At 48.9% G+C, this 23,583-nt stretch overlaps 2 protein-coding genes across 11 annotated transcripts in view; both read right to left on the bottom strand.

Annotated features, from left to right (window-relative positions):
• Positions 1-23,583, bottom strand: part of LOC122377786 — a gene marked incomplete at its 3' end in the record, with an annotated part of 46,472 nt that overhangs the window by 10,792 nt on the left and 12,097 nt on the right. The gene's annotated exons all lie outside the window — the stretch shown is intronic.
• LOC122377750 lies at positions 1,642-22,199 on the bottom strand. Of its 10 annotated transcripts, none has more exons than XM_043358133.1 (2): positions 21,818-22,199; positions 1,642-4,490 (listed from the first exon to the last, which is right to left on the bottom strand). In XM_043358133.1, the coding sequence occupies exon 2, from the start codon at positions 4,466-4,468 to the stop codon at positions 3,044-3,046; it is 1,425 nt and encodes a 474-aa protein (XP_043214068.1). In that variant the 5' UTR covers positions 4,469-4,490; positions 21,818-22,199; the 3' UTR covers positions 1,642-3,043. The 10 variants fall into 10 exon arrangements, with proteins under 10 accessions (XP_043214068.1, XP_043214075.1, XP_043214067.1 ...); XM_043358140.1 differs by lacking the exon at positions 21,818-22,199 and adding an exon at positions 19,658-19,816; XM_043358132.1 differs by lacking the exon at positions 21,818-22,199 and adding an exon at positions 18,358-18,647.

Genomic DNA, 23,583 nt, shown 5'->3' with positions numbered 1-23,583 from the left:
TCGCAATCAAGACCCTTTGGAATTTAAGACATGTTTACATGTAAAAATGGTACCTATGGGCGTTTTAGAAACCAGGGCCCAATCTTACCAAATGCTGTGTGCTACATGGTCTAGAATGGCTACAAATTGAGCTTAAAAATTCGACGTCATCAATTTTGAACAGTTTTGTCGCCATAACCTGGCCAAAAAAAGAGCTATCGATCTCAAATTTGGTATCTAGACGGGAGACTCTAAGGGCTATAACACATACTTTGTTTTTTTTTTCTCGAAATTTTGATAATTTCTTGGATTTTTAAGAGGCAGCCATGACTGATGACACATTGAATCGGTCGACAAATATCTTACTGGGATTTATGGTTCCACTGTGTCTTGACAACTTGAAATCGCTGTATCTATTCTTAACCCTCGCACGACCAGGCCATTTCTCATAACACGAACGACCAGGGGGGGGGGGGGGGTTGTTACGACCCCCCCCTGGCGTTTCGAAACGGAAGGTCGTAGAGCTTAGCGGAAAAAACCAACGGATTGCTCTCAACGAGATCTCGCGATTGGTGGTATATTTTTTGGTCCTAGGTCAACATTTGACCTACTTATGACCGGTCAAAGGTCAAATTTTCCGAAAAAATCCAACTTTTTCAACTTTCCGCGGCGATTGCGGCAAACCGGTGGGAGATATCGACTTGAAACCTTCACTATCGTGTTCCTTGATCAATTCTCTATCGTTTGGTATGTATTTTGTTTCCCTAGCTCTAAAAATGGCGCGTTGGGAGCGCCGGAAGTCGGCAAGGTCACAGTCGGCGGCAGAAATTCGAAAAAATCAAAATTTAAATTTTTGAAATCTGATTGTATTTTTGGATTTGGGAGGTCCATTTGCTCCCTATAGAAGCTAATATTGCTGCATATTCCCATTGAGGTGACAAGAATTAGCAAAATAGTGGTTCGGGCGCTTTTCAAAAATAGTACCGGACGCTGTTCCTCTTGTGACGTCATAGCTCCGTGACCTGACCTGACCCGGTCAATTTTCTTGCACTACATGATAGCCAATGCTTGCCCCAACATGCATGGGAAGTTTCATCATGATCCATCAAACAATGTGGGTATCACCGGCAGAAAACCTAGGGATTCGGCGCACACGTTTGGTAACTGTCGGCCGGAGGCTGTACCTCTTATGACGTCATAACTCCGTGACCTGACATGACCCGATCAATTTTTTTCGGCAAAAGATGAGCAAAGGTTGCCCCAGAGGGTATTGAAAATTTCAGCCCGCTACGACAATCCGTTTAGCGTGCACTTCGAAAAAACCTCAGGGGGGGGGGGGGTGATACAACCCCCCCCCCCTAGGCGTTCTAGGGTTAAATAGTGTTAGCAGTCTAAGCAAGATCAGCAGGAGCAGATCCCAAACATTTTCTTTGAGCAATGCAATACCTATGTTCGCTTGAAGCATAGGCTTATTTTGCATGGCATCTGAAATTTCTTTTTGCTCAGCGCATTCGTAATGTATCGCCTATCTACCTACCTACATTCTACACTACACATTGAAAGCAGTTTAATCTGTCATACAAAACCACCATGGCCATAACAAAAACGACTGTCTGGGCAAAGAACAAAAAAACAATATATTTTGATCCAGACCGAACGCAATCACTGTGCCTGCGCCATTGGATGTTAACTGACCGCTGACGGCTGTGCCATGGAACGAGGGATCAATGCAATCTTCTCGGAGAGGACCGCTCAGACACCGTGGAACTGGACACGGAGGTCGGGGGGACTGCTGCGCCCCCCCCCCCCCCATACACACAGGCGACACAGACAGGCCGCCGGCCTAAAAGACAGGCCGCGGCGGTCGAGCTGACCTTCAGTGACAGCTTGTCTTGCGGACAAGAGCGGGTCTTCCTGCTCCGCTGCTCTGGTGCGTCTTTTAGCCGAGTCTTGTGCGAAGGCGTCTAGCCGCGAGAGCGGGCGCTCCTGCTCCGCAGCCATCCGTTCGAACGCGTGGGTACAGCTCACAAAGCGCAGCACCGCGTACAGGACCGAAAAGACAGTGGGCATGTGTAGACAGGTAGGGCGCATTTACTGCGGTACCCATGTCTATGTAGACACGACGGAACGATCGCGATATCACCAAAGAGCGTTACCTCACGGATAGAGCATCTGTTCTGTCGACAGACAAAGCTAGCAAATGAGCAGCCTGTCTCATATCCGTTGTGACCTGCAGCTGAATTGAATGTCTCTGCGAGCATAGCAAAGCTCGACTTGCTCGAGAGAGCAGAAACAGCAGACAGAGCACATATACTCGTATGCCTAATGTTTAGTCTATCACAAAGAGGCAGAGCGACGGGAACATTTGGCATACCGGTTTTCTTTTCATAAACAAGTGGTACAACCATAAAGCAGGAGAGTGTTAAGTGATCGCTAACGTCGATCGGAGCGATTATACCAATCAGTTTTTAAATGTATAGAGAAAATATACGGCACACTTTAAGAAAATGGGGCCAAAACGTGCATCATTCAATGCATTGCAACTTTGCAAGTACGCCCGAAAGAAACAAGTGTGAAGGGAGTTACCTTCCATATTTTGATTAGTTATTTGACGATCGTGACCAGCGAATGGAGCAAAATGTAGCCCAATGCCGATCCGCTGATGCAGAGAAGGATTTGAATGTAAAGGAAAACCTACGATACAATGACGGTAGCCGGCTCAGAACTGTTCGTAAAGATCTCCAATGTGAGCAAAGTAGGGCAGGAATATATAGATACCTCATGAACGCCAACAGAAGTCGCACTGCAGCATACTTCTCGTCGCTGCTAATGTTTCTGAACTAAACAAACCATCGCTTAACATTTCTGGCATTAATGCGTTATAACGTTGACTGTTAAGAACCGAGAGTAAATTCTAATGACGACCATGGGCTCAAAATGCTGACTGCTCAAAGACTTCATTGGGATGATCACATCCAAACAGGTTCCATTTAGTGATGGGTTATGATGGCCTCCGTCTGCGACAGGCTGCCCCCTGTCGTCAGACGGCCGCCGCGTGTACCGCTCAATGGTAGGTGACGGTGGTGGTGACCACGGTTTTGGCACCACGCCCCTTGGACTGGGCGCGGTGGCGTTGCGGTGGCTTTTTGTTGCCTGGGGGCTTGTTCTGGTCGGCTGCCGGCTTGCGCCCGGGCCTGCTGGGTGGTTCAGCCTTTGCCGCCATGAGCGGCTGGGGCACGGTGGCGGCGCGGCGTCGCTCGGCCTCCAGCTGTCGCCGGGCGCTGCGCGTCTCCTCGTCGTGTCCGTCGAACCACTCGGCCACCGTGTCGTCGATGACCAGCGAGCGGACGGCGGTGGCGATCGGCGCGCGGCACAGCGGGCACGGCTGCCGCTGGCGCTGCACGTCGCGCACGCAGCCCTCGCAGAAGGTGTGCGTGCAGCCCAGCGTGGTGGCGCGTACGAACGGCTCGCAGCACACCGCGCAGGTCAGGCTGACCGGGGCGCCGGCGCCGGCCCGCTGCGGCGCTGACGGCGGCGCCGCTCCGCCAGTGGCACCCTCCGGGCACTCGACGGCCGCGGCCTTCTTCGCCGCCGCTCTGGCCTCATACCCTTCACGGATCGTGGCGAACACGTCCTTAGCACCAAGGAGATTGAACTTTTTGAGTATCTCCTTGTTTTGTTCTCCTTTGAAGATGTTGTGTTCTTTGAGACATTGTCCTTTTTTGTCGCAGGTCCCCATAATATAGCTGAAGCACACATGCAGGAAAGGGCATGACGTCTTGTTGCATCCATTTTTGTTGTAGAGTATGCAAGCAACTGGTGCAGTTTGCGACTTGCCTTTCTCAACAGTTTGTTTGTCTGATGAGTGCTTTTCTTCCACCGCCTTCTGTGACTTTTCTTTTTGCTTTGAAGCAGGCTCTTCCTTTTTCTTTGGGTCTGCTTTGTTCCTTTGATTTGCCATCGCCGTATACTTATTATTCAGGCTATCAATAATGGTTTGCTGCTCAGTATCCAGGAGCTTCGCAGCTCTAAGCACTCGGATATTCTGCTCACTTCGCACCAGGTCATGCCCAAGGTGACATTTGCTTCCGAGAGTGCACTTTTTCAAGATAAAGTTCAGACACAGGTGCAGGTTTGCGCAGTTATCACTCCCACATCCAAGAGTGTTGTAGTTGAAGCACACCTGAGGGGTTGTTAAACCATCCGCCTTGTTCTCTTTGGGCTCTTCAGCATCTTTTTTGAATTTTTCCGCCAGCAGTTTGAGTACTTTGGGATGCTGGTTCTCATGGATCCAGCCGTTGGCCTTCAGCACTGACTTGTTGTGCATTGTGGTAAGCAGGTGGGTTCGACTGCACTTCTCTCCAAACCGACAGCTCCCGGTGGCATAGTAAAAGCAAATATGAAATTCTCGACAGTCTTCTCGATAGCATCCGCCTTTGGCCGAGTTGAAGTGGCGGCAGATTCCTGGGACAGTCCTGTCGTCCGGCATCGTTTCACCAAGAAGTAGTTACCTGAAACGGTTCGGTCCATTAGCAATCTCACAGAGCGACACAGACGCATCACGCATCACTTTGTGCCCTCGCCCAGCATCATAGGTAATCTACGACACCAAACACATAGGAACCCGTTCATTTGTTGGCTCAGCTGATGAAAATCATAAATTTTAATTTTATTTTAATGTTTTGAATGTACCCGGGCGCTTTTACGTTCCTCTAAAATACCCTGGAAGTGGAATTATAATGTCGAGAGAATTATTTCACCAGTGCGATGCTATTTGGTGCTAGTTTTATTCACAACAAATAATGTAGCCTTACAAAAAGGACTAACGGCCAAGATCCCTACTACAATTCTGCGTCAAGGCGAAATATGCCGTGGTGGCCGACATGATATTTAGAAAGGTTTTTAACCCGCGCCGGGCCGGTGCTCTGAGATTCCGCGCCGGGCCGGGGGGGGGGGGTGTCTGAACACCCCTCCCTTCTAACTCGGCTCCTGGGCCACGTAGCGACACGCAGTAAGCGGCAATCGAAAGAACATCCAAAATAAGGACGAAAACACTTCAGTCATTTTTTGGGTCAGGTCAAAGGTCCGGTCGCCAGAGGTCACCAAAGGTAAAATGTTGACTATTTCAACATTTTGGAAACTGCCAACGGCTATCTCGGGAACCGACAGAGCTACAGCGCCGCGGAAAAGCGCATTCGATAGCCCTTTTACAGACCTTTCTGAATAATGTTCTCAGATTTGACCTCAGGTCAACGGTTTAGCTCCAGAGGGCAAAAACTCCAAAAATAGCCGTTTTTACGAAAAGTGTTTTTTCGGCAATAACTTTTGACTCAAAAGAGCCATGACATTGCTTTTGCCAGCATCGTGTTCCTCTCGTCGAGACGCGTCGAATGAACTACAATTTGACCTTGAAAGGTCAACTTGAAAATTTGACCTCAGGTCAAGGTCATGACCTGACCGGAAAAGGTCATGTTGCATATCAGTCGATCTGCAACGTCGAGCCGAACACATCTAAGGCGTTTTCAGCGTTCTACCACGCCTCTATCAGAAGTTATTAGCGAAAAACTGCTAGATTCTGTTCGTGACCTGAGATGACCTCGGGGACATAACGAGGGGTCACAGTTACCATTTTCCGGTTCAGTGTGTCAATTTTACCTACATCTCGATGTTTGAGAGTGTCTAGAATAGCGTTCGTGCAAAACAGACGCTTTTCAATTTTCTCCCATTGACTTGAAATGGAGAGGCCGCAAAATTGACCTAACCTTAGGTCACCGATATCAAAATTCCGAGATGAACATTTTATAGATAATGTTGCTCTTATCAATCGCTGAAAGTTTCAAGGTAACCGATCAATCGGTGTAGCTATGACGAGCATTGTTATTTTTTCTGAGGTGAGGTCACTTGGCGTGACCTGGTGACCTGACCTAAGGCGACCTGGGTCTGAAATTTTCACAATATGTGCGGAAAAAATGCAGGAACAAATGTGCCAAAAACGGCGCCGCCGTTTTAGAGATCTGCGAAAAACCACGGGGGGGGGGGTGTTCAAACACCCCCGGCCCGGCGCGGGTTAGCTATTAGGTATAGTACAAAGCACCACCAATAATTGTAATCTTGGGCCGGTGTAGACATTTTCAGCAAAAGGAAGCGTCGCAAATAGTTATGTACATATACAAGGCAAGAAGTGCCCGACAGCGAACCCAGAGGACATCTAGGACACGGGATTTGGACCATTTTGGTTTGAGAAGGAGGGCGGAGAGTGAGACAATGAAATTCCAGCGGTACCTACATACATAGCATAGCTTTTAAGCAGGGGTGCGGAGCCGGAGCCGGCATATTTTACCCGGAGCCGCAGCCGGAGCCGGAGCCGTCAAAAAAGGGGCGACTCCGGCTCTTTTTTTTAAGAGATTGATTGACCTAGTTCGGTTTGACAGTGCAAGGCAGTAAAACATGTAGGGTAGCCTGGGGCAAGACGCCCCAGATAATTTATTTTGCTACATAAATTTTGTCCCACATCACCTGGAAGGCCAAATTTGAGCTCAATGCGTTCTTTGGACATTTTACTTTAAATTGCACCCCTCAAATTCATTCACTTATGATCGGACTCCAAGCTAGGAAGTGATTTGTGAAGCAACTGCAAATGGGGCATTTTGCCCCAACCCCAGGGCAAAACGCCCCACGGCCTGGGGCAAGTAGCCCCATACTTAAGATTAAAGATTTAACATGGTAGTTGGCTAAATCTTATGTGAGAATGTGAGTTAGACCTCTGGAGGCACGGCACTGAAGTTAGCACATTCCATCCTGTCAGGTGTTCAGCTATGACACTAATGTATGAGCAGGTTTTTCACCTGCCTCATAAGACTAAATAATAAATTATTGCAATGCAAATGTTTACAAAATACTTCCTTTGCCATCCAGTTGCTGAGAAAAATACACATAAAGGCATAGAAACTTACTGTTCGCCAGCTACCGAACATTAAAAAGTGGGTAGCCCAAACAACACATGAGGTAAAACGCCCCATGGGGCTTTTTGCCCCGCGACCTACTGGGGCGTTTTACCCCATCACGTAGTTCGGTCAGAGAACAACGCCTTGCACTTACTTACTTACTTACTTCCTCGGCGGCAGCTTCGTGGACGAACGGGACCCGAAGCACCGCGCCCATGTCGTCTCAGCATCCCCCGTCCCGCTGATGTCAGCCAGCGTCCTCCTGGAGATGGTCCCACAAGCCAGCTGACACGCCAGCCTTCCAGTCGCTCCTGAGCGGCGAGAGCCTCGCGCCCATCCTCGCTCCAGCCCTCTTCCATGCATCCTTTCGACCTCTGAGCTTCCGTGGCTCTCGAGTTGATTGACCTCTCTGTGTCTTTGCATTAGCAGGTGTCTGACGTCAGAAGCTGAGAGAGTGATTCGACTACTCATTCTGCTTGCGCGCGCTGCCAGTCGATCAGCCGTTTCGTTCAGGTCGATGCCGGCGTGGCCGGGGCAGTAAACCCAGACCGTCTCGCCCCCAGCCATGACCCACCATTCAGGAGGAGACCAGCCGGCTTCCAGTCTACTCAGTAGCGACTGTGAGTCGGTAGCGATGACTAACAGGTCCGCGTCGCGTAGGAACTCCTGGGACTCGGTCAAACCGAGAGTCACAGCCTCCAGTTCGGCACGCATGCTTGAGAGGACGAGTCCGCAGGCACCGGATGAGCAACGGGTGTGCTCATCAGAGCGCAGGAAGGATCCCCAGCCTGTTCGGGCCGGTTCGCTGGTCACAGAGCCATCGGTAGCCAGAATTAGCGGTGTCTGATGCTGATCGACGAGCGATTCCAACAGAGATTCGAATTCCGCGTTCGCCACGCCTGGAGCCCAGTCACGACATGATCGACTCAATGAGTGCTTGCAGATGACAGTCCATCGGCTGGCGACGTCAGAAGGTGTCCGCATGAATTGAGGCCGGTCACGGAGCTGGTTCCTGCCGCGCAGTTCTCGCACGGTGTCGCAGGCCTGCCTCACCCACCCCGGTCTGGCGAGTCGGCGCAGAGGGGCCCTGCGAGTCAGCGACCTGACGGTGGCGCAGAGAGGATGAGATGTCTCTTCGCCGGCTCTTGCAACGGCGTAGACGCGCTGGACCTGGAGCTGCTCAGGAACCGAAGAGACGCCTAGCATGTAGCGCAAAGCCGTGCGTGACGTGTCGCGGGTGCATCCGGTGATGATGCGCAGGGCCGACGTCTGGACGCGATCCAACTTTTCCAATGTGGTGGGACAGGCGGCCACAACCTCTCCGCCGTATGAGAGCCGACTGAAGATAAGGGATCGATACAATGTGAACATGCGCTGCTGGTTTAAACCTTTCCTCTGTGCGGTTTTCAGGGCGCCGAGTGATCGCAAGCAACGGGCCGTGGTTTCCTCGACATGTTTGCTGAAGGTTAAACGCCTGTCCAGTGTGATGCCCAAATGGGTTATCGTCGCGTCAACACGAATGGGCTGACCGTCATATCGGAGGACCGGGACCGGCAGCGGCGTTCTGCTGAGGGACAAGACGCATGCTGCCGCCTTCGCTGGGTTTATCTCCATGTTAGCTTCGCAGCAGGCTACGCGCACATCGTCGAGGACCTCCTGCATCTGATTCGCGACTGTTGGCAGACATCCTCCGGTTCCGCACAGCAGTATGTCGTCGGCGAAGGTGTAGACTGTGAAGTTCGGAGGGACCGGCAAGGTGGCCAGTGGGAGCGTGTAGGCGTTGAAACACACCGGGGAGAGCGGGGAGCCCTGCGGCAGCGCCATCGTCACGGTCGTCCAATCAGAGAGCCATCTGCCACTCCTCAGCGCGCATCGTCTGGCCTGGAGCGCTTGAAGGATCCACCGGACGAAGAAGGGGTCGATACCTAAACTCCTCAGACGTCTGACCAGGATGGGCACCGACACGAGATTGTAGGCGTCCTGAAGGTCCAAGCCGACGATCAAGGCATGTTCCCTGGCTTCGAATGCCTCGGTGGCCTTGTGGACAACTTGTCCAAGGTTCAACCAGGTGGCGCGCCCGGAGCGATAGGCGCCGAGTGTCGGCGGGAGGAAGGCCTCGAGCGCTGCTGACAGCTTCCGGGCGATCATGCTCTCTACCAACTTCCCGCCTATATTCTGGACAGTTATAACTCGGTACCCTCCGAGGCTCCGGTGGTCCTTGCCCGGTTTGGGGATGGGCACCAAGAAACTGTCAGTCCAGTGAGCTGGTATGGTTCCACAGGCAACAGAGGTGTTGATCTCGGCGAGTAGCGATCGTCGATGTACCTCGGTCAGCGCTCTGAAGTCGCCGGCGCGCAGTCGGTCGGGGCCGCACGCCGTGTCGGAGAGCCGCCGGATCGCTTCGTCCAGGTCCTCCGCAGTAAAAGTCGGCGGCTCGGTCGCCTCGCTAATCACCGCGTCCAGTTCCGAACGAGCCTCTTGCCTTTCTCGGAGATCTTGCTGGGAGCATTGGTCGATGAAGCGACCGAGGAAGGCCTCCCCACGCTGCTCCTCGGTCCTCAACATCGTACCGTTGTGCTCAATATGTAGACCGGAGGTGTTCGGCTGGTCGCTATATGCACTCCAGCAAGACATAATTTAACACGAACCAACCCGGCATGATAAGCGTTAGACAATAGTTGTTCAAAATACATAAAAGTCGTTAACCTGATGTGGACCATAAAAGAACGCCATGATGCATAATCTGCCAACAAAACATAAAAATCACTCAAAAAACACATTTTTGGCTATATCTCCCGAAAGAGTCATCACAATTTCTTTCCAGTCTGCTCATATAATGATCATATAGTGCACGTTTTATAGAAGAGAGGATGTTTCCCCAGAACTCTGCCAGTTCCGAGAAACATCGGTGAGGCGTTTTACCTCGGCGGGGCGACTTGCCCCGGTCTACCCTAGTATTCAAAATATGAAAATAGCCTTGTTATGCAAAAACAGAAGCAACGTGCACCAATCCTGGAGGATCTGGAGATGTTATAGTGTGACGTTAAAGTCACGCGACATCTTTATTTTACGAGTTCATGGTTTTTGAGAAAATACACGGAGTTGATATCGAGACATGTAGTCCTGTTGTTTTATACCTTACATGGCGCGGTCGGAATATCCATTTGCACTATAGAAATGTCACGTCGTAGGCGCCGTCAAATGGGCGCAATGGACAACAGTGCAACGAGTGCAGAGCCTGCGCAAGATGGCAATGTCAACGAGTGTGTGGCATTGGTACAGAGCCAGCAGCAGATGCTGATGACATTGCTGCAAGAACAACAGCGACTGCAGAGTGAACTGGTGAGACAAAACCAGGAGATGAGACAGCAGCAGCAGCAGCAGCAAACGAGCCGGGCATCGGTGAGAAATGTCCCTTCCTCGTCCCTCTCCAGCAAGGCTACTTATGACATGTCCATGCAGCAGTGGAGAATTTGGAGACGGGATATTGTGCAGTTCGCTGAGATGTGCGGCTGGGATGTCAAGACCACCGTCATGAACATTCGTCTGCAGTGCGACGAGAAGTTGAAGCGGGTGATAGAGGCAGAGTTTGGAGATAGATGGATCGAGCTGACGGCGGATCAGGCCCTGACCGCCGTGGAATCCATCCTGCGAAAGGCTTCCAATCCCGCCAGAGAAAAGGAAAAATTCCACAAACTGAACCAGCAACCAGGTGAGACGGGCAAAGCATTTGTGCACCGCTGCGAACAGCAGGCTCTCGAGTGTGACATGGCCTGTCCACACTGCAGCAAGGACTTGTCGGAATGGTGCATCCGTGACAGGGTGCTGGCTGGTCTCCACAGCGATCAACTGAAGATCGATCTGTACCAGAACATTGACAAATATCAAACTCTGGCCAGCCTTGTCGAGAAGATCGACATTTTTGAAGCGGCAAGCGCAGGGTGCTCTGTTCTGGCACATGTGGATGCAGACGGAGAGCCAGAGTCGTCAGAACCTGCTGATGACGGTGAAGCAGCAGTGGCGGCGCTGAAGTCCGCCTACAAGCGAGGAAAGTCAAAGTCTCACCAGAAAGCTGTATCCAGTCTACCAGATCGAGGCGGCACAGTGCACGAGCGAAGAAATTGCCGAAGAGACATCGTATGTTTCAAGTGCGGTGGCAAAGGTCACCGTCAGGTGAAATGTCCCAGTCAAACCGGAGCAACAGCAAGTCACGTGGCATCCGACACGCCTAACGGGCGCACAGCAAACTCATTCCATATCCATGGCGTTGATGGACGAGCTAGCAAGCTGGCAGAGGTCTGCTTGACGGTGAGGCCCAGGACACACAAGGCCGCTCAGTGTCCGGCGGTGGCTGACACAGGAGCAGAGTGCTGTGTGGCAGGGACACAGCAGCTGAAGATGTTGGACTTGAAGGTGTCCGACCTGGATAAAGCCCACGGCAAGATTCGCCATGCCGGAGGTGGTGCATTGAGAGTCCTGGGAAAGAAGAAATGCACGCTCCAGCTGGCCAACAGGACCACAACACAAGATGTCTTCTTCATCCAGGGGGTAGAGCGTTTTTTCCTATCTGTAGACGCGTGCAAAGATCTGGAGCTGATCAACAAGAACTTCCCATACCACACACAGGATTCTGTGATGACAGCCGGCGCGGTGAGCAGCGATCCCGCTGTGAGCCTGTCTGGGCCGGGGAAGAGGACCATGCCGGCACGCCCTGACCAGATGCCGTTTACCCCCACAGAAGGGAACGTGCCGCAGCTGGAAAGATTCTTGAAGCAGCAGTTTGCTGACACCACCTTCAACAGAGAGGCTGTGCCTCTTCCAGCGATGAACTGTGTGCCGCACACGATTCACCTCATGCCGGAAGCGATACCGTTCGCGCGTCACACGCCCATTCCAGTGAGCAAACATTGGGAAGACGAAGTTAAAGCTCAGCTGGACGAGGATGAGCGAATGGGAATAATAGAGAAGGTCCCGGCAGGCCAGCCTACCGTGTGGTGTGCCCAGATGGTAGTGGTGCCTAAGGCAGATGGAAGACCACGTCGAACCATCGACTATCAAGAGCTGAACAAGTTCTGTGTAAGGGAGACGCACCACACCAGAGTCCCGTTCGACATGGTGTCGTCCGTCCCGAAGCAAACCTACAAGACAACACTGGATGCCTACTGGGGCTTCCACCAAGTACCGCTGGCTGAGGAAAGCCGACCACTCACGACGTTTATCACGCCGTGGGGCCGATATAGGTATCTGAGGACACCTATGGGCCACTGTTCAGCGTCTGATGCCTATACAAAGAGGTACGACGATGCGGTGGTTGACATCGACAGAAAGTTCAAGTGTGTGGATGACGTGCTGCTATTTGACCACGGCATAGAAGAGGCCTTCTGGCACTGCTGGACATACCTAGATGCGTGCGGCAGAGCAGGTGTGACGCTGTCACCTGAGAAGTTCAAATTCTGCAGGCGTGAAGTCGAGTTTGTCGGGTTCAAACTCGGCTGGGACGCATATGGACCGGCCCAAGGGAAGCTGGCGGCCATCTCTGAGTTCCCGATGCCAGCTACCCCAACCATCACAGATATCCGGTCATTCGTCGGTCTGGTGAATCAGGTGGCGCCATTCGTGGCAACGGCACCCGTCATGGAGCCTTTCAGAGAGCTGCTAAAAAATCCCCAATCGAAGCATGTGTACTGGGACGACCAGCTAAGGAGACGGTGCGAGGAGGTGAAGTCACAAATAGCCGAGCTGGCGGCACGCGGTTTGCAGTATTATGACAAGCACAAACCGACCGCTCTGCTGACCGACTGGAGCAAGACTGGAGTCGGCTTCGTGGTTCTACAACAGCATTGCAAATGTACAGGCGGGGACAAGCCGTTTTGTTGTCCGAACGGATGGAAACTGGCACTGTGCGGAAGCCGTTTCCTGACGCCAGCAGAGCAGCGATATGCCGCTGTGGAAGGAGAGGCCCTCGCAATCGTCTGGGCCCTGCGGAAGGCAAGACTGTTCCTGTCAGGCTGTCCAAATCTGGAGATTATCACTGATCACAGACCGCTAGTGAAGCTGTTCTGTGACAGGCAGCTCAAGGATATCTCCACGGCTGTTCCGGCTGAAGGAGAAGACTCTCCTGTTCAGGTTCTCTATTCGGTTCCGCCCGGGTAGATTGAACGCCATAGCAGACACGCTGTCTCGCTATCCTGTGGAAAGGATAGGGCCGTCCGAAGCAGACCTGGCATTGGAAGACGAGCTGACCGTGGCGGCCATGACAGCGCTGGAGGAGTGCAGTGACATGATCACTGTCGACCAGGAGATGGTGCGTCAGCATGCACAAAATGATGGAACCTACCAGCTGCTGAAGCAGCGCATTGAAGGAGACACGTGGCCAGGAAGCTGCTCAAACGAGGTGAGCGAATTGAAGGCATTCTTCAAGGTGCGGAGCAGTCTCAGCGTGGTGGATAACTTGATATGCTACTCACACGAAGGTGGCGCCCTGAGACTAGTCATCCCAGAAACCCTGAGAACGCTGGTCGCTCAAAATTTGCACGCAGCACATCAAGGCACAGGAAACATGCTGAGGCGGGCCAGACAGGCAGTGTACTGGCCAGGATTTGAAGCTGATGTGGACAGGGCGAGGCTTCGGTGCACAGAGTGTGATTACCATGCACCCTCGCAGCCAGCTGAGTCACTTATCATGACACCACCGCCCGAATACCCGTTCCAGCAGGTGGTTGCTGACCTATTCGAGGTGCGCGGTCATCGCTACATGGTGTACGCCGACCGACTAACGGGGTGGATCAAGCTGGATCATCTCCGCTCGTTCGCATCCAACATCATCATACCGATACTGCAGCGGCATTTCTCCCAGTACGGAGTGCCAGAGCAAATATCGATCGACGGAGGGACCAGTTTCGTCAGTGCGGAGATGACTGGGTTCTTCCGACGGTGGCAGGTGGATGTTCGCCAGTCATCCGCCCAGTACCCACAGTCGAACGGAAGAGCAGAGGCAGCGGTAAAGTCTGCTAAGTCAATCATGCGAAACAACACAGGCGATGATGGCAGTCTAGAAATGGAGAAGATCGCATCCGCCCTACTACAGTACCACAACACGCCGCTCCGAGAGGGCGATAAGTCGCCCGCGCAGCTGCTGATGGGGCGGCAACTGAGAGGTGGTGTGCCGGTCCCGGCGACCCTGCTGCGCGTGCAGGATCATTGGCGGGAGGACTTGGCCCGCAGAGAGAGGATGATGGCTCAGAAGGCTGACCGGCTAGAGAATCTCTCCAGCAGGACTTGCCGTGACCTCACCAAGCTGGCAGTGGGTCAGCGTGTACGAATCCAAAATGCTGCGACTAAGCGATGGGATCGGACCGGAGTGGTAACGCGGATTCTTCGTGCGGTCAGACAGTACACTATTCGTCTGGATGGGTCTGGTCGACTGGTTCTCCGCAACAGGAAGTTCCTAAGACCACTACGCACAACAGGAGAGGAACGCGATGTCCCATCCCCAAGCAGCACCAACCCGGAGCCACCGGTGCCACCGCGCCGGCGTTCCGAGCGCCTCGCGCTGCAGTGAGCCGGCTCAAGGAGTATAGACGGTACTGGGGCCAGAGCTGGTACCCACGTGCGGTCCACGTGACAAAACGACACGTGTACGAGTGGGAGAGGGGAAGATGGAAACATAAGGGGGGTTGGAGGATCTGGAGATGTTATAGTGTGACGTTAAAGTCACGCGACATCTTTATTTTACGAGTTCATGGTTTTTGAGAAAATACACGGAGTTGATATCGAGACATGTAGTCCTGTTGTTTTATACCTTACAAATCCCATCGTCTTTTTTCTTCCACCCGTATTTAATTGCATAGGGGATGTACTGAGTACTGGAGCCGGAACCGGAGCCGGACTATTTTACTCGGAGCCGGAGCCGGAGCCGGAACCGCCATGGTATTTCATCCAGAGCCGGAGCCGGAGCCGGAGCAATATGAAATTTTCACGTCTCCGCACGCCTGCTTTTAAGGTTTTGGACGGCACTAAAGAAGAAAGTGGGAGGTGATGTCCGGTTATTAGAGAGCCAGTAGATGCAGCAGGACGGAGCAACCGTTGAAACGGCCGCCGCAGCCCGTAACTGGCTGCGACGCGCCTCGGGGAAACGGCTGCTCTCTCGGCTGGAGATGAATTTATGACCAGCGCATTATCCGAACCTGAACACCCCTAGAATTCCTAATTGGGGACATTGAAGATTCAGGTGTATCGGATGAATAGGAAAATAATCAAGGAGCTGAAGAAATCAGTAGGGGAGACCGGGCCCGGGGCAAAGCGGCCATCCTGATGTTTGTTTCTATGCCGACGCTTTATTTTCAAACTTGGAAGAATTCTTCCTATTTGTCAACATGATCCCATTAAATTGTCTTTCATTTCAACTTCGTTTCATTTAATACCGAACTAAGGGTGTTCGGATACCTACAGGAGATATTGGCAAACCTTGATAGTTTGATACCTGCGAATGTTGACCACTTTGCCTCAATGCATATACTGCACGTGATACATTGATTGCAACATTAAATTGATGCAAACATGATTGCACGCGATCATGTCTATTTCTATCTCTGAATGCTGAAATATGCATAGGCAGTTTTGGACAATCATGAATTCCCGGCTGCTCAATGACGAGTAGTTTCAACCATTGACGATTTGTTTTGCATAATGTTGAACCTTTCACTCAATTGAAGCTTTCGCTCAATGTACTTAAGAGAACCCCACCGAATAGTTTTCACACAATAGTGATTCTTCGTCACCAACCGTCCATTTGTAGCGCCATATATCTACATATATGGCGAATGTGTGAAAATGTTTTGCCCAATGCAAATGGTCAAAAGCAAACGCAGAAAGGTAGGGTAGACCGGGGCAAGTCGCCCCGCCGAGGTAAAACGCCTCACCGATGTTTCTCGGAACTGGCAAGGTTCTGGGGAAACATCCTCTCTTCTATAAAACGTGCACTATACGATCATTATATGAGCAGACTGGAAAGAAATTGTGATGACTCTTTAGAGAGATATAGCCAAAAATGTGTTTTTGGAGTGATTTTTATGTTTTGTTGTCAGATTATGCATCATGGCGTTCCTTTATCGTCCACATCAGGTTAACGACTTTTATGTATTTTGAACAACTATTGTCTAACGCTTATAATGCCGGGTTGGTTCGTGTTAAATTATGTCTTCCTTGAGTGCAAGGCGTTGTTCTCTGACCGAACTACGTGATGGGGTAAAACGCCCCAGTAGGTCGCGGGGCAAAAAGCCCCATGGGGCGTTTTACCTCATGTGTTGTTCGGACTACCAACTTCCTAATGTTCGGTAGCTGGCGAACGGTATGTTTCTATGCATTTATATGTACTTTTCTCAGCAACTGGATGGCAAAGGAAGTATTTTGTTAACATTTGCATTGCAATAATTTATTATTTGGCCTTATGAGGCAGGTGAAAAACCTGCTCATACAATAGTGTCGTAGCTGAACACCTGATATGATGGAAGGTGCTAACTTCAGTGCCGTGCCTCCCAAGGTCTAACGGACCTCTCATATAATATTTAGTCAACTAGCATGTTTAATCTTTAATCTAGAGTATGGGGCTTCTTGCCCCAGGCCGTGGGGAGTTTTGCCCTGGGGTTGGGGCAAAACGCCCTATTTGCAGTTGCTTCACAAACCACTTCCCAGCTGGGAGTCCGATCATAAGCGAATGAATTTGAGGGGTGGAATTTAAAGTAAAATGTCCAAAGAACGCATTGAGCACAAATTTGGCCTTCCAGGTGATGTGGGACAAAAGTTATGTAGCAAAATAAATTATCTGGGGCGTCTTGCCCCAGGCTACCCTATATCTACGTAATCCAGTGCTACCTAAGTGCATGTCCTATACCTAGGGGTGTCTGTCGGCATTGAAAGGGTGCCTCAAACGCTATACTTCGCGTTTGCGTCTGATTCTCTGTTTCTGCATATTCGTTTGTACCTGCTATTGTGCTAGCTCATCAGTCCGCCCCTCCACTCGCTCTCCGTTTGTCATAATTGACAGATTCAGTCCAGCTGTTACTTGTTAGATCCTTCGCCAGGCTTTCCAACTAAAACGGATTCATTGAAGTACTTGCATCAGGGTAAGTCATAGTTATGTATATTCCCTTTGTTTATTCTCTCTTTGTTCCGTCAGCTTTTCGTGAAAACCCGAGATAGACCTGTTCCCCAAACGAGAGCGAAAGCATGCCGTCCTATCGGCGTCCGGCTGACGGGACGGGGGAATCCCGCTGAGACTGCGCAGCTGGCGCAGCCGCCCGTCTCGCCCGGTCGGCGCGGCGGCTCGGAGCTGAATCACCGGCGCCGTCCCCGCTGGCAGCAGGGTTGTATACGACTCAAATTTTTGGTGAGTCGATTCAGAAGAGATTTTTCTAAAATTGAATCGACTCGACTCTGATTCAAAATTTCTTAACCGAAATGATTCGATTCAACTCATGACTCAAGCATGACAAAAAATATATGATTCGATTCGACTCATGACTCAAACATGAAAAACATTTGATTCGACTCATGACTCAACATGACAACAAATGTTGATTCGATTCAAATTATGACTCAACCATATTTTCAGTCAGACATGTGCATGGATCCGGGAAAATGGATCCGAGATCTGATCCCATGTATCTGGATCTGGGATCCACTCAGATCATAGATCCGACTCCTAGATTTTGTCGGAGATTCAATGAGATCATAGATCCGCCCTCCTAATTTTGTCGAGAGCTCCACTGAGATCATAGATCCGGCCCCCACATTTTATCACAAGATCCACCAAGATCACAGATCCAACATCCCACCTTTTGTCGAGAGATCCACTCAGATCATGGATGTTATATTAGATCCTGATTGTACTTCTTTACTGGTATAAAAAGATATACCAAAGCATGGTTATTATGCATGCTATCACTATCAAAATATCACATATTATGCAAATTTTTCAAAAGAATTTGTAAGCAAAAAACCCATACTTGCATTATGGGAATGCAATAATGTGAATGCATTAATCAATAAACTTATGTAAATATTGCAGTGAAATATTCAATACCAACTGTTCAAAATGTGGCAAGACGTAGGTATAAGAAGCAGGGACTTCTTTGCAAATATAAATTGAGTGTTGACTGTTGACGTGAATATATAACATGTCAACACTAGAAATAGGGCATTGTGAATTGTGATGAAGTTACAACAAATGAACGTGCACTAAAAATAACTTTTACAATATCACCAGTTAGTAGTTAGGTAGGTACATCACAATCCACATGAGAAAACCATGATGCCTACCCAGTAATGACTATTGACCACTGACCAGATCTAAAAACAAAACATAATAAAACATGTGGAAGTGAGAGATAGAATGTGTTTCTGTGATTATTTCGTACAGTACGCACTCACTCACTGTCACTGCAACATAAACTCAACACGGACTGTAAACGTGACTACAATTTCCAAGGATTCCATGACAAATCTTCGTATGGCATTTCTTCGTCGCGCGATTATTCGTCCGTATTTCTTCCTCCGAAAAACTTCGTCACGCATTGTGTTCTCCCCCTCTCCGTAAATCTTCGTCCGCAAGATTACGATGAAATGCACCGACGAAACAATGCGAACACCAAGAAAAGAGGATACGAAGAAATGCGCGGACGAAGTTTTGTGGACGAAGAAATGCCATACGAAAATGTGTCGGGATACCTACTAGTAAACCAGTCAAGACTTTCAAAGGTTGTCAATTATTTTATCAAAAGCAAAAACATCTTACGTCACTAGCCCAAAATACAGATTGCAGGTGAACAATGCGAGGGTCATCATCGGTCAAATATTAATGACGTAATAAATAAAATCATTGTTACAAAATGTCTGTTAAGACCTAAAATTTGTCATTGTTATTTTTAAAGGAGGTTGAAGTGAAAGTTGAAGTTGAAAGTGGGGTTGAAGTTGAAGTGCTCGGATTGAGACGAGACTAGTTACTGTTATTTTCAATATTGATATTGATTACGCTAAATTTATTAAAGTACTATGTACTAAATATGGCATATGTAACCTTTGTTGTAATGTATATGTAGTCAAAACTGGGATTCTGGACTTATATTTGTCGCAGTGAGTTGATACTTACAATTTACTAGGAATTTTTGCCTATTTTCCAATCATATTTGCTTTCCAGACATATATCCTGTTAATCTGTTCAAATCATGTTGATAAACAGTGTAAGCTGTCGTGACAGTGATTGTGATCATTTATTAGAAGTTAAAGTATAGGTAGTGATAATTTAAATACTGGCAATACAGGCTGAGACAATGATTGCTTGCAAATGTTGGATGTACATAGTTGATCTTTATATGCCTTGAGTTTCCTCAAGTTGATTTAATATTTATCTAAAGTTTATTAATCACATGTAAATCACTTCGACTCATGACTGATTCAAGCCTCAGTGGCAAAGCGAATTGATTCAACATATGACTCAAGTTTCATTGAGTTGATTCAACCTTTGACTCAAACGGCTTATGGATATGTGAATCGAATCGACTCACGACTCATTCTGATTTCAAAGCTTTTGATTCGATTCAACTCATGACTCGAAGAAAATCGACTGATTCTTGAGTCGATTCATGATTCAACTCTGAGTCGTATACAACCCTGGCTGGCAGCCGGGCAGGGTGGCGCCCACCGCCCGCTCCACGGCGCGCTGCCCTTCTACTTACCCCAAATCCCACTTATATATGTAAGCTATCCCTCTACAGCTTACGGGAGCTCCATCTCGTCCTGCGGCGTCATGTATCGTAAAAACGAGTTGAAAACTCGACTGAAACGCAGCAGGATTCTAAACGCGTTACGCCAGCGACGTCAAACTTTCAGTACCTTATCATACATCAATTTGACACGTTCCCTGAAAATTTGAGCGAAATCCGTCGATTTTTTTCGAAAATGACGTTTTAGTGACGTCATGTTCGCCATTTTCGCCTCAAAAACGGCAAAATCTCAAACGCCGCTAACATCTTCATTTTTAAGGGAATCAAGACGTAACAAAAAAAGGTTATACGTGATTCTACTTTGTCTATCAAATGGCTATCTCGTTTTTTTTTTTGAAAATTTTGGATTTTGGCCTCAAAAACGGCAAAATTTCAAACGCCGCTAACATCTTCATTTTTAAGGGAATCAAGACGTAACAAAAAAAGGTTATACGTGATTCTACTTTGTCTATCAAATGGCTATTTCGTTTTTTTTTGAAAATTTTGGATTTTGGCCCACTTTTTCTTCTTCTTCTTCTTCGTCTTTTTTTGGGAAAATAGTTATAACATCCAAAATTTTGAGGGTATCGGATAAACCGGAATATATGTCAGAGAAGTTGTCTATGTGCACCTACATACCAATTTTTAGAAGAATCGGTTAAAAAATGTGGGAGTTAGGTATTCAAAGTTTTATGACGTCAAGACACACAAAATTTTTGAAAAATGAATTTTTTGGAAGTTCTAGACCTCTCCCGGAAACAAAAATAGCACCAATCGATTCGCCGTGAAATACTGCATCAGATAGACACCTTTTGAGGCCTTAACAACCAACTTCAAAATTTGACCTCACTTGACCCGACCTTGACCTGACCTCGACCTGAAATTCATCCAGATGTGGTCTATTTCACTAATTGAGTGTGCCTACCTTGACCTTGACCTTGACCTTGACCTTGACCTTTGAATGATATTGTATGCAACGAATATTGTCTTGGTAGCCTAAGAACACGATTTGGGCAATTAGTCTCAGTCCATTCTTCGGCAACTACGGTGCAAGGCCGATACTGTAGAAACTTGCATTTTGTACCCCTGACCTGACCTTGACCTGACCTCTGACCTACTTAAGCAAAAAATTGGGCTCTTAAGATCCGCCTCCTTGAGAGATTTCGATTGCCGTTTTCCCCGTCTTTGTACGACCATCGGTTCGGAAGTTCGACAGGGGGGGGCAGAATCTGCCCCCCCCCCAGCAGGGCGCGTATGGCTGAATAGTGAATAACCCAGCGGGGCGCGGGTTAAGTGAACTTGGAAGTTAATAAGTTTTAAGCTCAACTAACTTCATCATATCGGATAGCATTTGACTCGGCTGACCAAAAGGAACACAATGACAACATTTTGGAAGCTTTGACCCGTGCCCTGCAGGGAGTGTTTGAATTTGAACGCTGCCGTTTTTTTTTTTGGCACACCTTCATCTTTTTCACATATGTGAATGTTTCAGACCCAGGTCTTTGAAGATCAGGTCGCCAGGGTACGTGAAGTGACCTCACTTAAAGGGACCCTCCCACCTTCAAAAAAGTTTATGAATTGGCATGAAAGTGATGTCGCTCGGTTCAGAAAGAGCGAAAACAAATATCTACCAAATTTCACCGAAAAATATTCACCGGTTTTCAAGATATCAGACTTTTACTTTTGTTTACTTTTTTGGGATCTCCGCTGTTTCTAGCGACTTTATTTTAGAAGTGCGGCGTTTGCGGCAGATGTTGCGCGCAAATAGCATATACCACCGCGTGCTACAAAACGTTTTAGTCAAACATTTAAAAATCGTTAGATATTTGCGCTGACGTCACACATTCAGAGGGGTATTCCTAAGCATTAGCCCCTCTGAATCAAAATGCTGCAATTTTGAAATTCAATATTTCCGATTTAAGGCATTTCTCGATGTTGTGAGTGCCGAAACCGGTAATTGTGAGCCAGGGACCCCATTTTGGCTATCTCAACTCAAATCTAATGTTAAGGTGGGAGGGTCCCTTTAATTCAATTACTACGCTGCATGAAATATATTGCACTATCAACTCAATACGCAGCCTCCATTTACAAAGAATCCACACTCCATAAACTAAGTGCGTCACACATACTCACCAGTTAGTACAGCAGCACAGCACCCGCTGATCGGCCAGGAAGGCGGAGGGAGCCGTGAGGCGGCCACAGCGCGAGGCGCTCGCCGCGCTGCGGTCCTGCAGCGACTGACGAGTGACGACTGGCGACTGTGCCCCTGTGCCTGGCCGCGGCCGGCCTGTCATGGCGGTCGGCCGGCCGCCGCGCCGCCCTGGGGCGCAGCTCTGTGACGTGACGCCCCCGTCCAGCCCCAGTGCAGCGGTGGTCATTGAGCGCCCACGAACCGCACCCGGAAGCTGCACTCACGGACTTGGCAGGAAACTCCCCTATGCACTTCTTCCCGAAACCTTTCGAAGCTAACAAAGCAGGCTAGCAAGCTTCGCCCCCGAAAACAAAGAAAAAACACAAGCAGACAACGCAACGCTTCCGCATTATGTCGTATTGAATGACCATTTTAGAAAAAAAAAATGGAAGTTCAAAATAGTTGTAAATAAATTGGGTACTTGTATGTATTAATGCAAAATAAGACTCTTTTTTCCATCCCGTATCCATGAAGAAGTTTTACATGAGCGCGATAAATAAAAATAGTGATTTTATTACACAAGCAGACCAGTTTTGAAGTGTTGGTAACTATTTACCGGCACTCGAGCTGACTTGACATTTTGCCACCTTTATTTTTTGGTGGTTATATTACAATTGTGATTGTAAACGTCCCAACATGTGAAATGATGTTGGTCCGACCTTATGGCAACGTTATAGTTGATTCCAATGCAACGTAAAGGTCAGGTAAAGGTCACTGACCTTTGATGACGTTGGTTCACTTTTTTCGAGTTTTACCAGAATGTTTCCAGAAATTCCCATAGAATAACCGAATAACTAAGACTCTCCTTCCCTCCTTAGCTGGAGGATCTTTGGGTCTGAAGTGGTCTTTAATTCTTCAGCAGCTACAATGGGTATAGCTACAGCAGCTACAGCTGGTCGCAATGGGGAAAAAATGATTGTTTATAGCGATCTGAGACCGTCTTGGAGTTGGAGATCTGTTAGCCCTCGCACGTATGGGAAAGGTGGTCGAAAGGACATCCCTCGGTTTTTCGCAAATAACTCACGCAAATAAGCAGCTGATCGCGATGAAACTTTCAACACCCTCGAGGTTATCAATTTTACACCTACCCTGAATATTTCATGATCCTGACCGAAATGATCTTTGACAGGTGACCTGTTCCATAGGCGTAGGAACAGAAGGGCCAGGGGGCCAGGGCCAGGGCCCCTCACATTTTAGACACTTTTAAGCAAAATCTTTATTTTTGATATATGTAAATACACGAAATGGTTCAGCAAGGTGAGATGAGCACAAAACTGCAAAGAATTTCTTCATAGGGGTATTGGGGCTCCCGTAAAATGACATTGAAGTTTCGCTGGCCCTCCCACGTTTCGTGAGGTTCCTACGCCCATGACCTGTTCCTCGAGACCATGTTTGGCTGGAATCACGATTCAGCGTATTTCATTCAGCGTACAAGCTTACATTATCCGCGCGTTTCCAGTCTTTTTGTCCAGTCTTTTTCAGTCTTCTTGTGGTTTTGAACGTTCAAACATGTGAAATGACGTTGGTCCCATGTATTATGGCGGGTGTCTAGGTCACGTGATTGTCAGCCGTCAGGCCAAGGTCATTGACCTTTGATGACCTCGGTTCACTTTTTCGAGTTTTACATGTTTCTATAGTGCTTTTTATAGCTGATTTCGAATTTGGCCCCGATCTGAACATTGACGAAGTAGTTATAGCGCCTTCGTAA

This window comes from Amphibalanus amphitrite, unplaced genomic scaffold, assembly GCF_019059575.1.
Source record: "Amphibalanus amphitrite isolate SeventyFive unplaced genomic scaffold, NRLGWU_Aamphi_draft 000050F_arrow, whole genome shotgun sequence".
Lineage (NCBI taxonomy): Eukaryota > Metazoa > Arthropoda > Thecostraca > Balanomorpha > Balanidae > Amphibalanus > Amphibalanus amphitrite.
The sequence above is the reverse complement of the archived record's forward strand: the minus strand, read 5'-3'. Positions and strand labels throughout refer to the sequence as shown.

Bases quoted from the DNA above. Each gene is read 5' to 3' on its own strand.
- LOC122377750 (XM_043358133.1), bottom strand. From the start codon at position 4,468: ATGCCGGACGACAGGACTGTCCCAGGAATCTGCCGCCACTTCAACTCG.